The sequence below is a fragment of the Palaemon carinicauda genome, chromosome 1 (assembly GCF_036898095.1).
Source record: "Palaemon carinicauda isolate YSFRI2023 chromosome 1, ASM3689809v2, whole genome shotgun sequence".
NCBI classification, from domain to species: domain Eukaryota; kingdom Metazoa; phylum Arthropoda; class Malacostraca; order Decapoda; family Palaemonidae; genus Palaemon; species Palaemon carinicauda.
In genome coordinates, this window is record NC_090725.1 from 244,009,747 (window position 1) to 244,030,535 (window position 20,789).

The 20,789-nt window shown below is 46.6% G+C and overlaps 1 protein-coding gene across 5 annotated transcripts in view; it reads left to right on the top strand.

Moving 5' to 3' along the window:
• The first annotated feature begins 693 nt into the window (after positions 1–693).
• Positions 694–20,789, top strand: part of LOC137654653 (E3 ubiquitin-protein ligase Arkadia-like) — a 57,961-nt gene continuing 37,865 nt past the window's right edge. For 2 of the 5 annotated variants that reach the window (XM_068388482.1, XM_068388492.1), the window contains exon 1: positions 694–787. In XM_068388482.1, the coding sequence (XP_068244583.1) occupies positions 709–787 (79 nt within the window). In that variant the 5' untranslated portion in view covers positions 694–708. Of the gene's footprint in view, positions 788–935; positions 1,203–1,356; positions 1,406–1,469; positions 1,712–20,789 lie in introns of those variants that run through there. The other 3 variants (XM_068388510.1, XM_068388501.1, XM_068388519.1) reach the window with 3 other exon arrangements.

A 20,789-nucleotide genomic window follows, 5' to 3' on the forward strand; every position in this document is an offset into this window, starting at 1 on the left:
GAGTAAAGGATAGTGAATGCTTATGATCATATCATACATAAGTACACAAAGGCTGTCTGACATAACTTATAGTGAAATGTACGTATAGTTTTTGTCTTTATTACAAGACCAGTTTGTTCATGAAACCTTTTGTTCAATTCAAATCCAAATTCCGTACTCATGTCAGTCGAGCAATTTTACATCGTCATAATATTTATCGTAGAAATAAGAACCAATGTTGATCACCAATAATAAAAAAGGTTAGATAAATTTTGTTAAGAATTTTCGAATTTCTTGGATAGTATTTTTATCCTGGCCTGCTTCGCAGGTGAGATTGGTGACCTTGGAAAGCTATTGCGACCTGCAGTGAATGGGTGCTTTTAAGGACAGAATTAACATAGCTGTAAGTTTTATCAATCGATTAGACAAAAACCTAAATTCCGCTAATAGTCACCGATGGGTCACAAGGAAGTTTGAGTATGGCTACTAGGTCAAGAATACATTTTGTGCACAAGATTGTCAGTTTTCCCTTGGACTACGCAAGTTTTTCTTTATAACACTTTGTCCTTGTTCGTGCTTCACTCCGTGAAAAGTAAATATATGTGTTTCTTATCAGTTTTTATGACTTTAAGATGACCATAAAGCAATTTGCAGATTCTTGTAGGTCCCCATGACAAAAATCCTGTGTAAGGTCAAAGGTTATGGAGGAAGCCGAAGTAAATTTCGATCATGAAGTTATGTGGAATGTTTACAATTCGCGTAAAAGGCTCGCGAACAAGGATACACAATTTTACCCGAAGTGCCTATGGTATTTCATTTATTTTGTCGCTAACATTTTAGCTATAAAATATTACTATTGTGTTTGAAAAGTCCGGTCTGAAGTCCCATATACTTAAGCATTATGGGACGGGTTAGCATTCCCAAGGAGTTCCAACAATTTTCAACTAATAACATGGAGGGGAAAATAGGAATTCTATTTTGGCACTGTGTTATTGATAATTTTTACCATATAATTTTATTTATTGTAAAACGTGAAATTACTTCTTGTGGCTCCATGAATGTTACAATTATCGATATATGAGACATATGTTTTTACAATATGAACGTTTCAAAGACTTGGGTGTTCACTGCTAGAGGTTAGGGAAGAGAGAAAAATAATGGCGAAAGGAAGTCTATATTTTACTATTTGATTTATTTTATACATCCAGAAGTCTAACCTCATCGTAAGTCTCTCTCTCTCATTTCATTTCTACTGAAAATGTTCTGTTAAGTTGGTTTTTGTAGTTATTTCAAGTGTGGAAAGATGTCATAATGCAAAAGCGGAACATGTTTTCTGTGGTGTCGAGGAAAACCAGAAATTAAAGTTGTCATTGATCACCTTAGGCCTGTGGAATGCAATGTCGAGAGCGAAAGTCAACATTACTGAGTCAGTGTTGGTCAAACTTGTTTGTGTAGTTTCTGAAATTAACTGTGGAAGTGTACTGTTGGGTTCACAGGCTAGTTGTCAAATCTCCCACGTACGTTCACTTTGATTTCGGGGTTTGTCACCTTCAACACCAGTCTACAGCAAAGGCGACGGAGGTCAATTACGATGGTTCGATTCAGCTAATTTCTTGTCTGTAGGTTGTTCCCATTGAGATGGCCAGTGGTAGTCTGCATCAGGTGTTTTATTTTGTTCGGCCACCTACCTAAAGGCACAGTGACAGTAGGCCAGACTAATTCTGAGGAAAAGGTTAGTCACGACATGGTTTCACTCGTCATAAGGACTTTGTGGTATAATTCCCTAATAAAAATTCTGATATATCACTTGGTATTTATTTTAATTGGATAGAATTTTTCCTGTACACCACTGAGAAGTTCACAAGTCCCACAAAAAAGAAACACTGGACCATAGGTTAGGTTAGGTCTTCGTAATTAAAGGGAAGGTACAGGGTTTGTATGAGCTGAAGGCCCTGATAACTAAAGACACTATCCCATAATAAATAAGCGTACTGGTGGAGCTCTGGTTACCTTTGACAACACATCAGATACTGTATTGATCTCTTAAATTTATGAGAATTTAGTATTTAGATATAGGATACTTTAATTTCTAGATAAATACATGAACCCTATATTTTTCCTACTTGCTATTTTATGTTTTCTACATTTCTGACCATGATTATTGCGGCAAACTACCCGTCTTAACTTTTGGACCCCCTTAAATGAAAGAAAACTATTGGGGACCTCAGTGGGAAATGGGTTTACGGTTGGGAAAATGCCAAGTAAGAGTGAGGAGCCTTTGTAGTTTATGGGGACACGCCGAGAAAAATGGACGACAACTAACCCAAACTTCCCCCCCCCCCCTAACCTGACCTACAAGCCGTGTCCTTACCTTCCTAATGACCTAACGGGGAACCACTGTCGCTATTATACAAACCCAACTTAACCGAACCTAGTAGTTCCCAGGTTACAACCCCTGGGCAAGGCCCGGACCCCCTTCTTGGGCTAAACTTAGAAAATATAAAATAACTTCATATGGTATATCGGATCATAGTAAAGCATATCTTGCCCATAAGGAAAAAACATTGGGCTAGTAATAAGAAAGATATCGACATGTCCCGATAAACTACATTGACCCCAATATGTGGTTACTGTAGTGTAAGTGGCAGCAAAGTGCCACAATTTCTAAAGTTATGAATAAAAAGTCACATTTAAAAGGGAAACTAACACAAAAACAGCAGCTAACCTAAAGTTCTCCACCTGGTGTAACCTAGAAGCCATGTCCTAACCTACTGGCAGGGGCTTTGCCCCCCTGCAACCCCCTTTAGACTGCCATATCCTTACCTAACCACCTTTTGCACTGCCTTGCCCTTACCTACTTACCTACCTCCCTTAGACTTTAGTATCCTTACTTGCCTACTGGTAGGGGTTACTCATCTCCTGTGACTCCTCCCTTTAGCAGGCCATACACACAGAGGACTGGCATGCTGATTTGACTGTAATTGGTTTGTTCGCGCCAATTCTTGACATGCATGCGCGGTAAACAGGACAAACCTGGCATGACTAGCCTGTCCTCTCATCCTGTCAGCAATATTTGTCTGGACAGGCAAAACCCGTTGCGATTGGCAGCGTGTGTGGGCATTTCTCACAGGGCTGGAGCACCGCTTCAGTCGTTAAGCACAATCCGTACGATCAGTCCTCTGCGTGTTTGGCCGGCTTTAAACTACCATATCCTTAACCTTAAGACTAAGTCCCAATCACGTGTTTTTTCTTAAATAATGTCACTCCCTGCAAGGTAACACTAAATCATAATATTATTTTGAAAATCGCAAAACGAGTATCATATCGTATTTCTGATCACAATAAACACTTATTAAACGGTTTCACTGCTCCTTTGTTTTGGCAAGCCGTACAGCCATGTGGGCCACTATTAAACTATTATAATTAGGCATAATTACAGTAATTGGAGATCAAAGGTTAATGGTCCTCTGTAGATGGTGTGAGCACTGGCACTGCCCCTCTGATATAATGGTGACTAATTTACAAAAACTCAGATACCTCACATTTTTCTTATAAACAATCATGTAATTTCCCTCTGTCTTTTACAAGACACCTGGACCAGATTGTGGTCGTGCTGGTGAAGAGAAAGGGGGTTTGGGGGATGGGTGTTGTAAAAGTACATCCAGGAACTCATGCATAAGTACTTGTAAGCTCTTAATTGAAACCAACGCATGCGCAATAACCCACCATCAGTCTCCCAAATGTAAACAATGAACTTTGAAATCAATTTCACATTTTAGTTGAGCGATAAGTAAGTTATTTTGCCCCACCCCCATTAATCATACTGAGAAAAATACCAAACTAGCCAACACTTATCCATTTCTTACAAAAAATTCCAGTTTAGCTTGAAATTCTAGTATCATAAATTAACCTTAATTTATAGCCAAATACATGAACCAAATATTTTCCACTGGTTACCTTACTTTTTCCTTTTCTGACCATGAATATTTGGTAAGCCACCCATTTATGGGTTTTCGTTATGAGGTATCCGAGTGGAGACTGGGCTTTTGGGTGGAATTTATAGGGGTATTACTTTTGGCAAAGCTGAAAGGACGAGCCATTAGAATTTAGGGTGGGTTAACTACCCATCCCGCTAGTTTGCAGGGGGTAGCGGGGTTAGTAAGCTACCCTTCTCACTCACACACCGGTGACTGTGCTTCACTTTGCTTTTGACTCGGATGAAGAATGGTTGTTACCGTTCCTCCTCCTCACCTGTTTTTGTACTCCCATTTATCATTGCTTTTTCATCTTTTTTTTCCAGTGTGTGTGTGCGTCTGTGCCTTCCTGCCAGCCATGCCTACCTGCCCTGGTCCCGAGGGCCACTCCTGTGGTACCTTTATGTTTCTGAGGACGCTGATCCCCACCGTTTTTGTCCAGCTTGCAGGGGCCAGCGTTGTGATGAGAGTAATAAGTATTGAATATCGTGGGTGGTCTGGCTGCCAGTAGGAAAGGTTTGGGTGACAGTGAAAGAAGGCTAAGCGGGTTTCTTCTCCTTTGAAGGGTTCATCGAAGCTGAAGAAAACTAAGGCTTCTTCCGCTTCCCGATCTTCCTCCGAAGCTCCTGGTCGAACAGTTTCCTCCTGGGAACTGTCGAGTAGTAGCGCAGGCCATTTAACTCCTGGACAACCTCGGTCCTCGAGATATTGTGTTGCTTCCCCTAACAAAGCAGCCCCTGCTCTCCCTTTTTACAGGTTTGGCCGTCCCTGGATTTGCCCAGCCGGCCTTCCAAGGAGGTGTTGCTGCAACTGCTTCATCGGGCTGCTGGTTTGCGTTCGTTGACATCGGAAGTGGATTCTTTGACCATGGTCGATGTGGCGGTGTCTGAGGATTCGTCTGCTGCCCTGCCAGCAGACTCTGTTCCTGCCTCGCCCTATGCTTCTTCTGCCGCTGCCGAGGACTGCACTTCCCCCCTTTCTGTCCGTCCTTCGGGGCCGGAGCAAAGTCCAAGGCATGTCTCCTGCAAGTGGTCACCTCTCATTTGCGAGAGGCCACTCGTAGAGACTCCTCTTTAGAGTCCTGCTGCTGATACTCTTGCGCAGGATCGTCACCGTGGTCGCCAACCCCAACGTGCTCGTCTGCTGCTTCACCTTAGAGGTGCTCCTCCTTCGGTGAATACACTTCTTTGGCTCCTCAGCTTCGTCGTCGTGGCACTCCTCTTTGAAGGATCCTTCTCGTCATGGTTTTACCTGTTTCTCCGAACTAGCATACCCGTCAACGAACTCCAATTTGTGACTTCCAGTTGACGAAGGTGCATCTTTTGCGTCAGAGGTTCTCTCCTATGTCAACCTAGGCTCCTTTTGTGGTTCCTCCCAGATGACGTTCTCCTCCTCCTCCTGGATTTCCTAGGGAAACCCTGGACTTATGGAAGGGTGTTGAGCTCCCTTCATGGCTTGGTGCCTTTCTGACTACCCTGAAGAAGTCCTTGTGCGTGGCTTCTCTACCGCCACAGCCCCCAACTGCTCCAGTCGGGGCTGCTCCTCGGATTCCCTAGAGTCACTTGGAGTATGTCGCATGAGAGTTCGGACCCCCAGAAGGAAACCTTTGTCAGACAAGGCATGACAATCCTCCCCATCTCAAGCTAGTGCCGAGATGCCTACAGTCACAGATCCTCTTGAGAACCTTCCCTTTACTCCAGTTAAGGCGAAGGAGATCTAGACGAAGCGACAGAAGAGGAAGATGAGAGGCATAACTCCACTGCACGCCGATCCCATCCACCCTAGGAAGAGCAGGGACATTGGCTCTCCCAGGGAGGTTACTGTCCATCCCTTCAACCATCAAGAAATTGAGGTAGTACCTCCAGACCAATGTCTTATATCCTTACCTCCAGCAGAGGAAGAGCCTTTGTCTCCTGTAGCTAAAGCTTCTGTAACTGGTGTCCCGAAACCGTCATAAGTTCGTCCCTCCAACATCATGGAGAAACTCTTTCCTGCAAGAAGGGAATCTAAGGACACCAAGACCAAACCTAAGAACGCTAAGGCAAGGGAATCACGTTTGACAGAGGCAGACAGGAAGTCCCCTGCGTTAGGTCCCTCTCACAACCCAGTCGATGACCCTGACCTACCCCAAGCTCTGGATGTGAGCCTGGAGGTATACGATCCAATCGATACCGATGACGAATATCTTCGGAGGGCAGCTGGTCCAAATTTTCACTTGTAACAAGAGAGAAGAGAGTCAGAGCATACCCTCTGGCAGGTCCTCTCTTGTAAGAGGGCTGTCAATAGGCTGTCTACTCTTGGTACGACCACCCAAGAAAGGAAATAAATGGTTCTAGACAAGATCTTCGGAACCCAAAGCCCCCCTAAGAATAGTGCAGCTCTGCCCTGGTCTGAAGGCCTGACAGCCACCAGAAAGAAAGCTATCACTCAGCTGGAGCATCTAGTTCCTTGAGGCCAGGATCCTCCTCGTGATCTTTACCACCTCCTTTTGTGTTAAAAAGGAAGTTTTTAAATATGTAACTTCCCTGGTAGTTACATATACAGTATATAGCTTAAATCCCGCGTTTTGTCGCGCGCACGGCAGAAATTCAAATTTCGCGGCAATCGCCGCCATGACAGTAGGTGGTCATACATGAGCGCCATCTCTCATAGGTTACCAGAACCATTCCCAACATTCCTCAGAAATTCCCTGCCGTTGATCGAGTCAACACCTAGGAAATTCGTTTCGCTGATATTACTTTAATCTACAATTTGGTGAAGTACCTTTTGTCTGATTATTTTTAATGGCTTTCGCTGCTTATTTTTGGATATTCTTTTGACTTTTCACTATAGATTTAGATTGATTTTGTTGGATTTTGACCTGGACTTGTTTTCTGATTACAAAATGGCTGACTCAATAAGAAAGTGTGTTAGAGGATGCAAGACTCCTATGCCCAAGGCCTCTGTTGATCCTCACTCAATATGTAATGGTTGCAGAGGTTAGGTTTGTACTTTTAGTAATAGATGTGTTGAATGCCGGTCTTTGTCTGATTCAGATTGGAATGTGTTTGATCGCTATGTCAAGCGACTAGAGAAGGATAGACTTACAAGAGCTAGATCGACCAGTGTTCTTTCAAATAGATCTTCTAGTGAACCTTCTTTAAAGGATGTGATGGCTGCTATTTCAGCCTTAGGTGCACAGGTTCGTTCCCTGACTTCGGAAAAAGAAGTTATGTGGGGGGCAGTGCGTGGCTTGCAAAGCAAGCTTGTGAATAGTGACAGTGAAGTGGAGGGTGCGTTTGTTCGTGTCCGTCATAATCCCAGCTCGGGACCTCTTCCATGCTCCCCAACCCCTGGGAGAAGGAATGTCGAAAGGCGAAAGGATATGTCAGACCTTAATCAGCAAACAGACGTCCCCTCAAGCAATCCTGTTGACGATCCCCAGGTCGCTCCCCCTCACCACTGGAAAGGCGAGGTAAGGAAGTGTGCGTCCTTTTCGGATGACGCAAACCCGCGACGTGGTTGGTGCCAACCACTGCGTTCAAGGCCTCTCAAGAGACATATGTCTCCTGCTAAACCATCCTGCAGTAACTGGAGCTCACCGGAGGTTTTCCTTGCGGTAGAAGACGACTTGTCAGTGCCAAAACACTTGCGTATGGCACATAGTTCGTTGGAGGAAGAAGGTGCTCAGTTTACTTCTATACACGCTTCTCCTCCCCCAGATTGGGAAATGTCGCAAGGACTTTCCCCTGGTGGTCACCCTACTACAGTTGACGATCCCTTGCAGCGATCGGTATACAGTTCAGCTAGCGATAAGAATCGCGACGCTCCCTCACAGCAGTCTGGACGCGCGCAAAACGCACCGCAAGTGTCAGGTCTGTCTGAGCTGAAGAGGTCGATTTCGTCCCTGTTTGACGCATACAGTTCTCGAACAGAGGAGTCTCGTTTAAAAGAACCAAAAGACATCAACAGACCAGGGAAAGGAGCTGCCGCTAATCAAGGCGTTATCAGGCAGTAAATTTCTCCTGCGCTCAGCAACGCTCCCTCGCAGTGTTCGGGACGCGTTACGGGAAGCGACAAGGGTCTGGACTCTCCTTCGCGGCATGCTGGATGCATACAACACGCTGGAAGCTCACGGCAACCTGGACGCATGCAACAGTCTGTACGTATGCTGGACGCATGCAGTCGGGATTTGTCCCCACAACATGATAGACAAGCAGTTGTCTCTCCTTCGCGACATGCTGGACGCGCTACTAACGCTTCCTCGCGTCACACTGTAAACATACAGCATGCGGGACACATGCAGCGCGTTGGAACCTCACGGCAACATGGATGCATGCAGCAATCTGGACGCATGCAGTCAGGACTTGTCCTCGCAGCATGATAGACAAGTAGTTGTCTCTCCTTCACGACATTCTGGACGCGCAATTAACATATAGCATGCAGGACGCACGTGAGCAGGAATTACCCTCGCAGCATGCGGGTCACGATGTTGATGCTTCCTTACAGCATGATGGACTTATGCTGGAAGCACTTGAACTTGTCTCTCCCTCGAGACATGCGGGACGCAAGCGAGATGCTTCCTCGCAACTGGATGGTATCCTACACGATGTTCCATCACAGCAGGATGATGCGGTTTTGTCTCCAACCCATTCGATTCAGGAGATCGATATTCCCTTAGCCAAAGTTTTAGAGGAGGAATCACAGGATACGCTGCAGGCAGCTGACCTTAAAAAGTTACTGACGGTTCTAACATCACTGTATCCAGAGGACTTTACTCAGCCTATGCCTCAGAGCCCGCCCTCTCAGTTTTGAAGGGCAGACCCCGAAAACCTTCCTCCTTCAAGAAGATGGTTCTTGCTAGATCAGTTAAGAGAGCTTTCTCAACTCTCAACCAATGGACGTCCAAAGAAAAGATCTAGGGAAGGCCAACTTTTCCTTTCTACCGACTAGACTGGCCTCCAGATCTAGTGTGTGGTATGAGACTGGGGAAGTTCTCAGTTTGGGAGTTCCTGCCTCCTCCCAGGGAGACTTCTCCAGACTTGTTGACGCCTCACGCAGGTCAGCCATGAACAAACCGAAGATTATGTGGTCCACTTCTGAGATGGACCATCTGCTGAAAGGCATTTTTAGGACAATAGAAGTCTTCAGCCTTATGGACTGGACTCTCGGAGCTCTCGCAGAGGCCACAGACCCTAAGAACGAGTCTCAGATGCATCTGATTGCCTGTCGTGAGGGATGGCTCCGTCGAACTTTCCGCCCTTTTCACGGCAGGAGTTCTTAAAAAGAGGGCTATGCTATGTTAATTCTTATCGTCAGGTTTGACCCTTGTTCAGAGATCTAAACTTTTGTTTGCTCCTTTGGGTAATCATCTTTTCGCTCCGGACTTAGTGAAAGACTTGTCGGCAGCTCTGGCACAACAGGCTACGCAAGATCTTATCTCTAGGACTGCTAAGAAATTCCTCCCGGCTAGTTTTTTTTTAGCAAGGAAACAAAAGGAGACTCCTCCCACTCGCCAGCCCTTTCGTGGGAAAGCCCCTTCAAGGGGAACTAGAGAATTGCTGCTGGAGGTCAAGCTCGCAGATTCCCAAGACAGCAACCCAAATCAAGAAAATGAGACATGCAACCTCCAGACACTAGTGGGAGCCAGGCTATCCCACTTTTGGCGAGAGTGTAGCCAAAGGGGGGTGGACATCTGGACAATCAATGTCCTCAAGGAGGGATACAAGATCCCCTTCCTGAGAATGCCTCCCATGTTGTCGAAACCCTTAGAGTTGACAACAACCTACTCAGGGAACAAGGTAGCAGCTCTTCAAGAGCAAGTCAACCCTATGCTGTCGAAATCAGCCATAGAAGTGGTAGAGGACACCTCCTCGGAGGGGTTTTACAACAGTCTTTTCCTAGTTCCGAAAAGCTCGGGGGGATGGAGACCTGTTCTGGACGTCAGTCCCTTGAACAAGTTCGTCAGCAAAGTAGAATTTGCCATGGAAACTTCAGCGTCAGTTCTTCCAGGCACCAGACAGGGAGACTGGATGGTGTCATTGGATCTGCAGGACGCGTGTTTCCATATCCCGATACACCCGAACCACAAAAAATTTCTAAGGTTCGTGTTCCTCAAGACCACTTATCAATTCAAAGCACCCTGTTTTGGACTGAGCACGGCTCCCTACGTTTTTACCCGAGTGGTGGCCAACGTGGCTCGCTGGCTTCACCTAAAGGGAGTAAGGATTTCTTTGTACCTGGACGACTGGCTACTCAGAGCAGAATCACAAGAAAAGTGTCTGGAGGCTCTTCAAGTGACAATGTCTTCAACGCAACAGTTAGGTCTGATGGTGAACCTGGCCAAATCTCAACTAACACCTTCACAGAATATCATTTATCTGGGGATAAGAATTCACTCAGCGGTTTTTCGGGCTTTTCCCAGCCCCGAAACGCATTCTAGATTGCCTAGTAAAGGTGCGACATTTCCATGACTTACGGTCCTGCTCGCTGAGAGATTAGATGAGTCTCCTGGGCACCTTCTCATCGATCGAACAGTTCGTTTCCCTGGGAAGACTTCATCTACGGCCTCTTCAATTTCATCTGGCAAAGTTTTCGACGAGAGGTCAAAGTCGGGAAAAGTGGATGCCGATCCCTCTGGGGATCAGGAATCACTTGAGTTGGTGGGACAATGTCAACAAACTCCAGGAAGGCCTAGAACTGTATCAGAGGAACCCCGACCTAGTGTTGTACTGCGAAGCCTCAGACATGGGGTGGGGTGCAACACTCGGGAAGGCTGAGATCTCGGGTCTGTGGGTAGAGTCTCAGAGGAAATGGCACATAAATATCAAAGAGCTAGTGGCCATTCACCTAGCCCTCATTCATTTTCAGAAGGAAGTCCGAGGGAGATTGGTTCAGATTAACGCAGACAACGCCACTGCGTTGGCTTACATCAAAAAGCAGGGAGGCACTCATTCGGACTCACTTTACGAGGGTGCGAGAGATCTACTTCTGTGGGCGAAAGCGAGGGACATAACCCTGATCACTCGTTTCATAGAAGGGGAGAAAAACGTCAGGGCGGATCTTCTCAGCAGAAGAAGGCAAGTTCTACTAACTACAGAGTGGACCCTACATCACGAGGTGTGCACCAGCCTTTGGATGTTGTGGGGGTCAACCCTCGATAGACCTCTTCGCCACACAAATAACAAAGAGGTTGCCGTTATTTTGCTCCCCAGTCCCAGACCAGGAAGCAGCCGCAGTGGACGCTTTTCTTTTGAACTGGGAGGGTCTAAACGTGTACACTTTTCCTCCATTCAAGATCCTGGACAAAGTCCTGAAAAAGTTCAGGGAATCGCCCAACGCCCGCATGACCTTGATAGCTCCCTTTTGGCCCATGAGACCTTGGGTTGCGGAGATGATGGAATGGCTGGTAGATACCCCCTGAACATTACCAAATCGGAGCGATCTACTCAAACAGCCTCACTTATAGAGGTACCATCAGAATCTCCTCTCTCTCAATTTGACTGCCTTTCAACTATCAAAAAGCTGGCAAGAGCGAAGGGTTTTTCAAGGGAGGCTGCACGAGCTATCGCCAGGGCTAGAAGGACATCCACTATTAGGGTTTACCAATCCAAGTGGGACATATTTAGAGTATGGTACAGGAATAACAAACTTGCCTCTACCAGTACCTCTGTAGCCAATATAGTAGATTTTCTGTTGTATCTGCGAACAAAAGAGAAGCTGGCTGTGCCTACCATCAAGGGTTACCGCAGCATGCTAGCCTCTGTCTTTCGTCACCGACACATTGACGTGTCAGGTAAAAGGATCTCTCAGATCTCATTAGATCTTTGGAGACGACTAAGAGAAAGGACAATCCAACCCCCTCTTGGAACCTGGATGTAGTCCTTGCCTTTTTAACCTCAAGAAGGTTTGAGCCCTTGGATAAGGCGTCTTGGAAGGATCTTACCAAAAAGACTTTTCCTAGTTGCATTTGCTACAGCAAAAAGGGTAGGAGAGTCACAAGTCATCAGCAAGAAGGTGGGCTTTAATGGGGACAATGCTGTTTGCTCCCTTCAGCTGGGCTTTCTCGCGAAAAATGAGAATCCTTCTCAACCTTGGCCTAGATCTTTTACCATCCCAGGGCTATCTCACTTGGTTGGACAGGAGAAGGAGAGAGGCCTTTGTCCAGTGAGAGCTCTGAAATTTTATCTGCACACGTCTAAAAACCTGAGAGGTCAAACAGACAACCTCTGGTGCTCAGTTAAAAAACCCTCTTTGCCGTTATCAAAGAATGCTCTAGCTTTTTTCATCAAGGATTTGATAAGGGAAGCTCACCAGAATTGTGAGGAAAGGAGTTTCCCAATCGGTGAAACCACATGAGGTTAGAGCTGTTGCAACTTCTATGGCTTACAAGCACAATAAGTCAATGAAGTCAATTCTGGAGGCTACTTTCTGGTGAAGTAAATCAATCTTCGCAGACTGTTACCTCAAAGATGTCCAGACCCAGTGTGAGGATTGCTGTTCCCTGGGTCTGTACGTTACCTCCGGCGTCATAGTTGGAGAAGGGTCTACTGCCTCTTCTCTTTAACCTTTTTTATATATACCCTTGCCTTTTCTCTTGTACTTGTGTTCACAGATTGTCTGTGAAGGTTGTTGCAGCCTTCTACAGTCTGGGATGCAAGTAAAGTTAGTTTTTTATGGTGTGTGTTTTTAAATTTTGGAGTAGGTGGTCAGTTTCAATATCCATGGCTATGCCAGGTTTGCAAGGGTGGAGGTGTAGCCACGGTAAGGTCAAGGACCTTGTGGCAGCCCCACAGAGACTTTTACAGCCCCCTGGGTGGATCGCTGAGTCTCTTAAGGAATGCAGGCGAAATGAGGCAGGATAACTTTAAAGCCAGCTTCCTTATCAGGTAAGAACCAGATTATTGGTACTACTAATTGTAGCTATTAATAATTATACGAATTCCCGATGGGATGAGGTTTTCTACCCGCCACCAATGGTGTCAATCAGCTATATATATATATGTAACTACCAGGGAAGTTACATATTTAAAAATGGTATTTTTATTATAAAATTAATTTTTAGATATACTTACCTGGTAGTTAGAGGGAGTAGCCGAGGAGGTCAGCCCCTATAGGAACGTCAATCATCTTAACCGACCACCTGTGGGAGGATGACTGCAGTGCATCTGGCAGAAGTGACAGTATCACGGGGCAGATCCATAGATGATCGAGTTGATCGCCATAGGTTATTGCGTCCCGTTCATTCAATCTCACCCTCTTCTGACTTTGGATCCAGTCCCGAGAAACTTCTATGCGAAAGGATCTGCCGAAGTCCAGACCATGCTGCAGAAGGGCACTCCCAGAGGTTGTGGACGGGTCTCCAGGCTTTTACCCTCGAAATTTTCTTGTGAACAGGCGTCTGGAGACCAATCATCGATCTCTCTCCCCTGAACTAGTTTGTTCAACAGACTCCGTTCAGGATGGAGATGGCAGATATAGTCATCCAGGCAGTTCAACTGAGGGATTTCAAGTCCACACTGGATCTCAAGGATGCTTACTTCCAGATCCCAATCCATCCGTCTTCCAGAAAGTATCTTAGATTCATACACTAGGGCAAGATATACCAGTTTAAGTTTCTTTGTTTCGGTCTCGTGACAGCACCTCAGATTTTTACCAGGGTGTTCACCCTAGTGTCATCTTGAGCTCACAAGAACGGCATTCGTCTCCTCAGGTGTCTCGACGACTGGCTGGTTCTGGCCGACTTGGAGCCAACCCTTCTTCGTCACCGAGACATGCTTCTAGTGTTTTGTCAGGATCTGGGTATCTTGATAAATCTCGAGAAGTCATCACTGCTTCCATCTCAAGAGACTGGTATACATCAGTATGATCATGAGACACCGTCCAACAGAAAGTCTTCCCATCAGACGAAAGAGTACACAGGCTGAGAGAAGTGGCATCACCCTTCCTCAGACAGCTCAACAATGGTTGTGTGTGTTAGGTCACCTAACCTCTCTCCGTCTAATTCCAAACAGCAGCCTCAGGATAAGATACCTGCAGTGGCAGCTGAAGTCTGTGTGGAACCAACAATTTAATGCTCTGGACATTCAAGTTACAATCACTCAGGAACAAATGCATCAAAAGGAGGAGGGGGGCCGGCCCACTTGTTGCATCCCACAATCTCCAGCCTTTGGTCTGAGTCCGAAAGGTATTAACATATAAACCCTCTAGAGATGAGAGCAGCATACGTAGCTCTTCATCAGCTCCAACAGTTGCTGGCAGCTCACTCCGTGGTGTTGGTGAGCAACAACACCCTTGTGGTGGCTTACATAAACAAACAAGGTGTTACTTTTTTGCAGCCTCTTTGTCTTCTTGCAGTAGAGATTCTCAGATGGTGAAAAGAACATTCAGTGTGTCTATCGGCTCGCTTCATTCCAGGCTGGACGAATGTGCTTGCGGACAGTCTGAGCCGAGCGTCTCAGATAGTAGGCTCTGAATGGTCTTTGAATCCTCTGATTGCCAACAAAGTCCGGACTTTGTGGGGTTCCCCGACAGTAGACCTGTTCGCGACAACTCTTGAATAGCAAGCTTCCGCTTTACTGTTCTCCAGTCCCTGACCCTCAGGCTCAATGGCAGGATACATTTCAACAATGGTGGGACAACATCGATGTGTAAATCTTTCCCCCGTTCTGTCTGATGAGAAGGTTACTCAACAAGAATAGAGCATCCAAAATTCTAATGATAACTCTTGTAGCTCCACTATGGCATTACACAGAGTGGTTCCCATACCTCCTGCAATTACTAGTAGATCTACTGAGAGAACTCCCTCCACAACCAGATCTACTCAAACAACCAACCACACGCAAACACTTTCACAAGACTGTTCAGTCGCTTCGACTTCACGCCTGGAGACTATCCTATGTCTCCTATCTCAGAGGCTTTTCACAACAAGTTGCTGAGAGAATGTCCAGATTCTTTCAAGTTCTCAGCCTCAGTGTACCACGCTAAATGGATGATCTCTTGTGGTTGGTGTTGTGGAAGGAATATCTCTCCTCTTGATGCCACTATCCTTGTAATAGCCGAGGCCACAAACGCTAGGATAGGCACTCCCCCTGCTTCTCCACCAGTGGGGGGAGGCCTACAAAGTTGCTCAGACAGGTGGAAGCAACCCGGGGCTGATCCCTGGACAATCTCTGTGATTTGTCTAGGATATCGCATTCCGTTCATAACATCTCTCCCTCCCCTGACCAGAAATCCAGTGTCAACAGACTCCCTTGCCATGGGATCGGCAAGAGGGCAGGCCCTTCGGGCAGAAATCCAGACCCTGTTGAAGAAGGGCACTCTCCAAGAGGTCCTCGACGGGTCCCCAGGCTTCTTCAGTCGACTCTTTCTTGTAAGAAAGGCGTCTGGAGGCTGGAGACCAGTCATCGACCTCTCAGCCCAGAACAAGTTTGTCAAACAAAATACGTTCAGCGTGGAGACGGCAGACACGGTCAGACTAGTGGTAAGACCTCAGGACTTCATGTGTACACTGGACCTAAAGGGCGCGTACTTCCAGATCCCAGTCCATCAGTCTTCAAGGAAGTACTTAAGATTCAGCCTAGACAAAAGTCATCAGCAGCAGTTTACCAGGCAAAGTGGAAAGTGTTCTGTGGTTGGTATCGTGGAAGTGGTATCTCTCCTCTCGTTGCCACTATTCCAGCAATAGCGGAGTTCCTCGTGTATTTGCGTGAAGAAATGCGCCTTTCAGTCTCGGCAGTAAAAGGCTATCGCTTTGCCATAAGGCTCGCCTTTAGGCTGAAAGGAATGGACATTTCTTCATCGCTAGAACTTTCGTTACTCATACGGAGTTATGAACTTACGTCCTCAGTCTGAAGTGAGACCTCCCCCATGGAACGTGGTTCGAGTTCTCAGGTCTCTTAAGAGACCTCCCTATGAACTATTACGCCAGGCAACAGATCACCACCTGACTAGGAAGACGGTGTTCCTGCTAGCTTTGGCTTCAGCCAAACGAGTCTGTGAACTTCATGGTCTCTCATACGACATTGCCCATTCAAGGGGATGGGGAGAGGTAACATTCAGCTTCGTCCCTGAGCTTATTGCTAAGACTCAAAACCCGGGAGTAGCGGATCCACGATTCGACTCCTTCCGGTTTTCAAGTCTTTGTTCTGTAACAGATGACCCAGACCATCTCTTACTGTGCCCGGTGAGGAGTTTGAGGCTGTATCTTAAGAGAAGAGCCGCAGCCCGTCCTTTTGTGCCTGCACTATTCGTCAGCACAGGAAGGACCAAGAGGAGGGTCACCAAGAACACCATCCCACCATGGATTTGCAAGGTCATCGACCATGCATTGAATCCAGACCCTCTTCCTTCACGTCGCCCCAGAGCTCATGGTGTCAAGGGCGTAGCTATGTCTCTGGCATTCAAGAGAAACTTCTCTGTGACACAGGTTCTTCAAGCTGGGGTGTGGAATCTTCAGACCACATTCACATCCCACTACCTGCAAGACGTGACCCACCGGAGACTCGATACGTTCTCTATCGGTCCTGTGGTGGCTGCACAACAGCTGGTTTAAGACCTCAAGCTCCTTATTGGACAAGTAGCAGAAGGTTGAGGGCATTGTTACCCGGTTTTAGTCTGCGTGAATGAAAAGGCTTGATTGGCTCTTATTCTTTTCTTCATCCTCCCCTCTCTTGGGAAAAGCAGCATTCTAGGGTCTCTGCACAGCTGACCTTAAACCACTGCAGGTAAACCATGCTCCCTTGTATACCTAGTATTAAGACTAATACTACTCCGTATTTTTGAGTACTGACACTCAGATAAGGAGCCCCCGGGTAAAGTTAAAAGCCAAATTGGCAGGGACGTCCACCCTTCCTAATGGGTGAGTCACCCTAAATAAATAGTGTGGTTTGTATTCTAGTTACGGAACAAGTGCCAATATCGTAGATAATTTGTATTTTTCCTAACTATACAAACCTTAGGTATTTATACAAACTTTCCCACCAGCCCTATCCCCCTTGAAGTCCTACCTCCAAGCAAAGTTAGCTCAATCACAGGTGTGTGAGGGGGAGCGGTAGCAAGCTGCCCTCCCCTACCCCCCGCTAACTAGCGGTGTAGGTAGTTAATCCTCGCTAAACTTTAATAGCTCGTCATTTCAGCTACGCCGAAAGTAATACGCCTAATAAATAGCTAAGGTTTGTATAGTTAGGAAAAATACAAATTATCATCGAATTTGTCATATTGGTAGGGACATCCACTCTCTTAAAGTGTGAGACAACCCTTATAAATAGCAAAGTTTTGTATTTTGTATTACAGTTATGGAAAGAATGACAAATTTGGAATAATTTGTATTTTTCCTGACGATACAAACCTGTAGCTATTTATACAGACTTGCCCTCTAACCCAGTCCCCCTTTGAAGTCCTACCTCCAAGCAAAGTGAAGCTCAGTCACAGATATGCGAGTGAAAGAGGTAGCTAACCGAACGTATCTGTTGTCATGAAGGACTAGATCTTCATAACTCCTTGAAACAACCTTTTCTTTTTCCACCAGCAGAAGTGACCTTCAGGCTGTGTGAAATTATCGGTTGTCAAGAAAAACTAGATCTTTATAACTCTTCCTTAAAACAACCTTTTCTTCTTGACGTCCAGGCTGTTTGGTTGTATCGGTTGTTAAGAAGGACTAGCTCTTCATAACTCCTTGAAACAACCTTTTCTTTTTCCACTAGCAGAAGTGGCATCCTGGCTGTGTGAACGTATTGGTTTTCAAGGTGTAGATCTTCATAACTCCTTGAAGCAACCTTTTTATGAATAGAACTTACCTGGCAGTTATATATACATAGCTAATAATCTCTATTTCGGCAGAATTTTTCTAAACGTGGCAACCGCCTTGTGGTGGTTGGGTGGTAACACCCGTTAAAGGGTGGTAGGAGGAATCATTCCCGTTTTCTGTTCTTCAGTTCATCTCTGCCGGCCGGATCGACAACACTTTGGTCCGTCACTAAGAGTTTTTCTTCGCTTTCCCTGCTCGGTGTACCAGTCTGCTATTTTGGTGAAGTACTCTGATTTGGGGGTTTGGCGATCGTGTTTTTTGTTTTCTCTTAGCTTTTTTGCTGTTTTCATTATGAGTGAAAAGAGTCATTACCGTGTCTGTGCGAATGAGGAATGTAAGGTGAGACTACCGAAAATGGCGGTAGACCCTCACACCGTGTGTTCGAATTGTAGGGGTTTTTGTTTGTGCCCTTGATAATAGGTGCGGGGAATGTAAAGTTTTGGATGAGAAAGATTGGTTGATTATGAAGCGCTATGTGCGTAAACTAGAGCTCAATAGAGTTTAGGAGAGCTTCTAGGTCTAAGGGTAAGTCTGTTAGTGGTAAGGAAGACGAACTTAGTGTAGATTTTTCTATTGAACCTATAATTGATTCCTCTTTGGAAGTTGATCCTTCCCTTGAGTTAGTAACTCCTGCACCTCCTACAGGTTACGTATCTACGGATGACCCTCGGTACGCTAGCCTGGCTGCCGAGTTGAAGGCCATTAAAGAACAACTGGAGGCCTTTAAAGGTAAGGAAAGTGAAAGTGCTTGTGTTAGTGCAGTGGAGGTGGCGACTGACCGAACCTGTCATTACCCTAGGCCTAGACCTCTACCAAGCTCCCAGGACCAAGGGAGAAGGTACGTCGATGACCGAAAGGGGGTGAGAGGTACGTACCCTCGGTCAGCCGTCGCCTCAGACAGTCCTGTTGTCAATTCCCAGGCTGCTCTTGACCGTCACGGGAAAGACGTGTCGGATGTGTTGTTTTCTTCTCCGAATTCGTCCAGACGTAAATGGAAGTTTGAAGCTTCAAAACCTACGAAGAGGAAATGGAACCGCGACGAACGGTCTCGTTCTTTCTCTCCCGGTTCTAGCAGTTATGAACCTTGTCCGTCGGAGGATGATTTCGACTCCGTGCCTGTGAAAAGGGCGAAGCCGAAGTCTACTGCCGAAGATCCTCCCCCTTCTACGAGTGTTATTCGTCAGCCCTCCCCTTCGGGGCCGCAAGACCCAGCTGATGTTGCTAAATCCTTTATGTCTGTCATGCAGGAACAACTTTTGACGTTAGTACAAGCATTTAGCCGCCCTCACGCCCAGTCTGACAGACGTAAAGACGACTCGTTACCTATTAAGAAGTCTGCTTCTAAGAAAGAACGGAGTTCTTCTTTAAAGAAAACTTCTCCCTCTCTACGCCAGGATGAGGAATGTGTGCTTTCGCCAGGCGATACTTCTTCTCGATACCAGGACGATACGGTTTCTCGTTCTCGATACCGAGACGATACTTTATCGAACGATGCTGCTTCTCGTTCTCGATGCCAAGACGATACCGCCTCCCGTTCACGATACCAGCACGATACCTCCTCTCGTTCGCTTCGCCACGACGATACCTCCTCTCGTTCGCTTCGCCACGACGATACCTCCTCTCGTTCACGACGCCTCGACGATACCGACCCCTAGTTCTCGACACCACGACGATACCGCCTCTCGTTCACGACGCCACGACGATACTGCCTCTCGTTCTCGACGCCACGACGATACCGCCTCTCACTCTCGACATCAGAACGACTCTGCCTCTCGTTCTTGGTGCCAGGGCGATACCAGCCTGCCTCTTCGGGACGATACTGCCTCTCGTTCCAAGGTTTCTTCTAGCGCTGGACTCCAGGATGCAACCCGTCTTTTGCAGGACGATGCCTTTGATTTGCCCTTGTCGGGTTCTAAGGATCCTTCTTCTCGTTCGAAGGATATTGCAGATGTGGATCAGGACCTCGAGGATGTTTCTGATGACGATGATAATCCTGCCGACGCTGCGGGAGATTACAAAGTTCTCTCTCGCTCCCTTCTTGAACTTTTTGGAGAGGAATTCCAACCTGCTGCCCCTCAATCTCCTGAATCCCAATTTAACAGAAAGAAGGCCAAGAAACAGTCGGCCTTCATCAAGATGAAACTGTCTATTTCCACAAAGAAGGCTCTTACGAAGATTGATGACTGGATGAAGGAGCGGAGACAAGCAGTTAAGACTTCCTTCTCGTTTCCACCAGCTCGTCTTGCTTCCACCAGCTCGTCTTGCTTCAAAAGCGGGTATGTGGTATGCAACTGGGGAGCCTTTGGGTCTGGGAGTGCCTTCCTCCTCCAAGGGTGACTTCTCTGGTTTAGTGGACTCTGCTAGAAGGCATGCTCTCAACTCAGCCAAGGTCATGTGGTCGATGTCGGAGCTGGATCATCTCGTCAAAGGTATTTTTAGAGCCTTTGAGGTTTTTAGTTTTCTAGACTGGTCGCTTGGGACTCTCGCAAGGAAAACTGACCAGATGGATGGATCTAGGGACCTTACCAGTATTATGTCCTGTATGGACAAGGCCCTCAGAGATGGGGCGAATGAGTTGGCTGCGCTGTTCTCAGCTGGGATCCTAAAGAAGATAGCTCTGCTTTGCTCTTTTGCTTCTAGGTCTGTTACCACTGCACAAAAGTCTGAGCTTCTTTACGCCCCCCTCTCTCAACATCTTTTTCCCGAGTCCCTGGTTAATGACATTACGCTTTCTCTGGCCCAAAAAGCCACCCAAGACCTTTTATCTCGTTCTGCCCGTAAGCCCTTGGCAGCCCCTCCTTCTTCTTCGAAACGGGAGGAAAGGAGATTCCAGCAGCCCTTTCGGGGCAGGACTACTTCAAGACCAGATTTTAGAGGGAGAAGGCAGGAATCAGGACCAAGATCTACCAGGGGTTCTTTCAGACCTCGCTCCAGAAAATGAAGTTCGTCTCCTCCAGACAGTAGGCGCAAGACTGTCAGGTTTTTGGCAGTCTTGGAAGAAGAGAGGGGCGGACACCTGGTCCCTCTCAGTCATCAAGGAAGGATACAAG